The sequence below is a fragment of the Benincasa hispida genome, chromosome 12, assembly GCF_009727055.1.
Source record: "Benincasa hispida cultivar B227 chromosome 12, ASM972705v1, whole genome shotgun sequence".
Classification (NCBI taxonomy): Eukaryota; Viridiplantae; Streptophyta; class Magnoliopsida; order Cucurbitales; family Cucurbitaceae; genus Benincasa; species Benincasa hispida.
The window spans coordinates 77,984,055-77,987,023 of NC_052360.1; the positions used below are offsets into that span (position 1 = coordinate 77,984,055).

The 2,969-nt window shown below is 46.0% G+C and overlaps 1 protein-coding gene across 1 annotated transcript; it reads right to left on the reverse strand.

The window, feature by feature from the left end:
- Positions 1 to 835: 835 nt before the first annotated feature.
- On the reverse strand, positions 836 to 1,406 carry LOC120067654. The gene is made up of 2 exons (XM_039019193.1): positions 1,123 to 1,406; positions 836 to 971 (listed from the first exon to the last, which is right to left on the reverse strand). Exons 1-2 carry the CDS (start codon positions 1,404 to 1,406, stop codon positions 836 to 838), a joined length of 420 nt encoding a protein of 139 aa, XP_038875121.1.
- Positions 1,407 to 2,969: the final 1,563 nt, after the last annotated feature.

The following is a 2,969-nucleotide window of genomic DNA, read 5'->3' on the forward strand; positions in this document are numbered from 1 at the left end:
AATAGGGCCAAAACTTCCACCAAACTTCACAAAAGGCTTACCTAAAACTGCCAGATCCGGCGAACCCAAAGGTGACAACGGTGGCGGACGGCGAATAGAGGGCGGCAGCGGGGAAGCGGACGTGCAAATCTGGTGGCTAGGCTCCGACCTAGGCAAAAACGGCACAAGGCGGTGGTCCAAAACGGGAGTGGCAGCAGTCTGGCTCATGCGGTGAAGAGAGGCACGACGATTGGTTCGTGCGGCGAAGAGAGGGTGCAGGTGCAGCGGTCGACTCATGTGGCGAAGAGAGGCACAGGTGCGATGGTCGACTCATGTGTGGCGGCTGGGTGTACGGCAAGGAAGAAGAAAACGGAGGGCTCGCGTGGGTGAGGGGGAAGGTGGGGGGCCCTTTTATTAAAAAAATAAAATAATAATAATAATAATAATAGAAGGAAAATAGTATAACTTTAAATAGATCTTTTCCTTAACCCTCTTTATACTATTTAATTCCTTTCCTTTTTCCAAAAATAATTAATTCCTGCCATAACTTTTTCAATTGAAAATTTTTTGAATATATTCCACGACAACACTTAAATCCTCGCATTTATACTTTAAATTCAGAAGTCCAAACATGTCTCTCAACTAAGGACAATTACTAAAAAGGGAAAAGTTTTACATAAAAAAAATAAAAAAAAAAATAAATAAATAAAAAGGTGTGGGATGCTACATGCTTCCCCCCTCAAAGAACTTTCGTCCTCGAATGTTCATCTTTGAAAAAGCTCCGGGTACTGGGCCTTCATCTCAACCTCTCACTCCCAGGTGGCTTCCCTGAACTGGTGGTTCTGCCACAGAACTTTCACAAAAGCTCTCGACGATGCAATGTCTTTACTTTTCTAGCAAGAATCTCTATGGGCTTCTCCTCATAGCTCAAGTTATCATTCAACTGTAAGGGCTCGTAGTCAACTACATGGGATGGGTCTGCCACATACTTCCTTAGCATCGAAACATGGAAGACATTATGAACTGAAGACAATGCTGGGGGCAAAGCCAAACGGTAAGCTACAGGGCTAACTCGTTCCAGGACTTGGAAAGGTCCAATGAATCTCGGACTCAACTTTCTTTTCCTGCCAAACCTCAGAATACCCTTCATGGGTGCCATCTTTAAGAACACTTTTCACCCCAGTCTCAAATTCCAGGTCCTTACGTCTTATATCGACATAGCTCTTTTGTCTGCTCTGGGCTGTCTGCATACGAGCCCTGATCTTCTGTATGGCTTTATTTGTGGTCTGCACCAATTCAGGTCCTAACAATCTTCTTTCTCCTACCTCATCCCAACACACAGGGGACCTGAAACTCTTCCCATATAGGGCCTCAAAGGGTGACATCCCAATAGTGGACTGGTAGATGTTATTGTACGCAAACTCCATTTAGTGCAAGTGAGCATCCCAGCTTCTGGAAAACTCTATGGCACAGGCATGCAACATGTCTTCCAGTATCTGATTCAATCTCTATGTCTGCCCATCAACCTGAGGGTGGAACGCTGTACTGAAGTTTAACCGGGTCCCCAATGCCGCCTAGAGACTTTTCTAGAAGTTAGATGTGAAACGAGGGTCTCTGTCCGACACAATGGACACGGGTACTCCATGCAATCTTACCACTTCCTTCATGCATATCTGTGCCCACTTATTCACTGAAAAGGTGGACTTTCCAGGGATGAAATGTGCTAGCTTCGTAAGTCTGTCTACAACGACCCATATCACAGTGAAACCTTTAACTGTTCGAGGCAACCCCACGATGAAGTCCATAGACACATGCTCCCACTTCCATTCTGGTACATTTAATGCTTGTAACAAGCCTGCTGGCCTCTACCTTAGGGCTTTAACCTGCTTGCACACCAAACACTTACTGACGAACTCCGCAACCTCTCTTTTCATATCATTCCACCAGTAGTAACGTTTCAGATCCTGGTACATCTTGGTGCTGCCGGGGTGGACTGAGAATAGGGAACTATAAGCCTCTAACAACAACTCCTTCTTAATGTCACTAACCGCCGGCACGCACAGATGTCCTTGATAAAGGAGGCCACCTTCTGCTGATACAGAGAACTCGCTATCTTGGCCTGACTCCACTCTACGAACTCTCTCCTCCAAATAAGGGTCGTCTCGCTACGCATCAATAATCTTCTGCCTTAGGCTTGGTTGCACCGACAACTGTGCTAACTGTATCGCGACCTTCCCCACGACTACTGAAATCTCTACCTTCTTTAGTTCCCTGCATAGGTGAGTCTGTCCGGTAATGAGAGCTGCGAAATGGGCCATTTTTCTGCTTAAAGCATCTACCACTACGTTTGCTTTACCTGGGTGGTACAAAATTTCACAGTCATAATCCTTTACTAGTTCCAACCACCTTCTTTGCCTCATGTTTAGCTCCTTCTGAGTGAAAAAGTACTTCGAGCTCTTGTGGTCGATGAAGATCTGTATCTTTTCCCCATACAAGTAATGTCTCCAGATCTTGAGAGCAAAAACCACCGTTGCTAACTCTAAGTCATGCGTGGGATAATTCTGTTCATGTTTCTTCAGCTGACGTGAAGCGTAAGCAACTACTCTACCCTGATGCATCAATACGCATCCCAACCCCTTCTTGGATGCATCACTGAAAATGACGAAACCACCTGATCTGTTCGGTACTATGAGAACTGGGGCGGAAACCAGCCTCTGCTAGAGGTTCTGGAAACTGCTTTCACAAGCCTCATTCCAACCAAATGCTGCCCCCTTCTGGGTCAACTGAGTTAATAAGGCGGCTATGCAAGAGAAATTCTGCACGAACTGTCTTTAGTAGCCTGCTAACCCCAGAAAGCTGCGCACCTCACTGACCGTGGTTGGATGAGCCCAACCTGTAACTGCCTCCACCTTTGCAGGATCCACTGAGACACCTTCCTTGGATACCACATGCCCTAGAAAGGACACCTGCTTCAACCAAAATTCACATTT

Bases quoted from the DNA above. Each gene is read 5' to 3' on its own strand.
- LOC120067654 (XM_039019193.1), bottom strand. From the start codon at position 1,406: ATGGAGTTTGCGTACAATAACATCTACCAGTCCACTATTGGGATGTCA. The intron at 972-1,122 runs GTATTCTGAGGT...TTCGATGCTAAG, and splicing joins AAAGATGGCACCCATGAAGG to GAAGTATGTGGCAGACCCAT.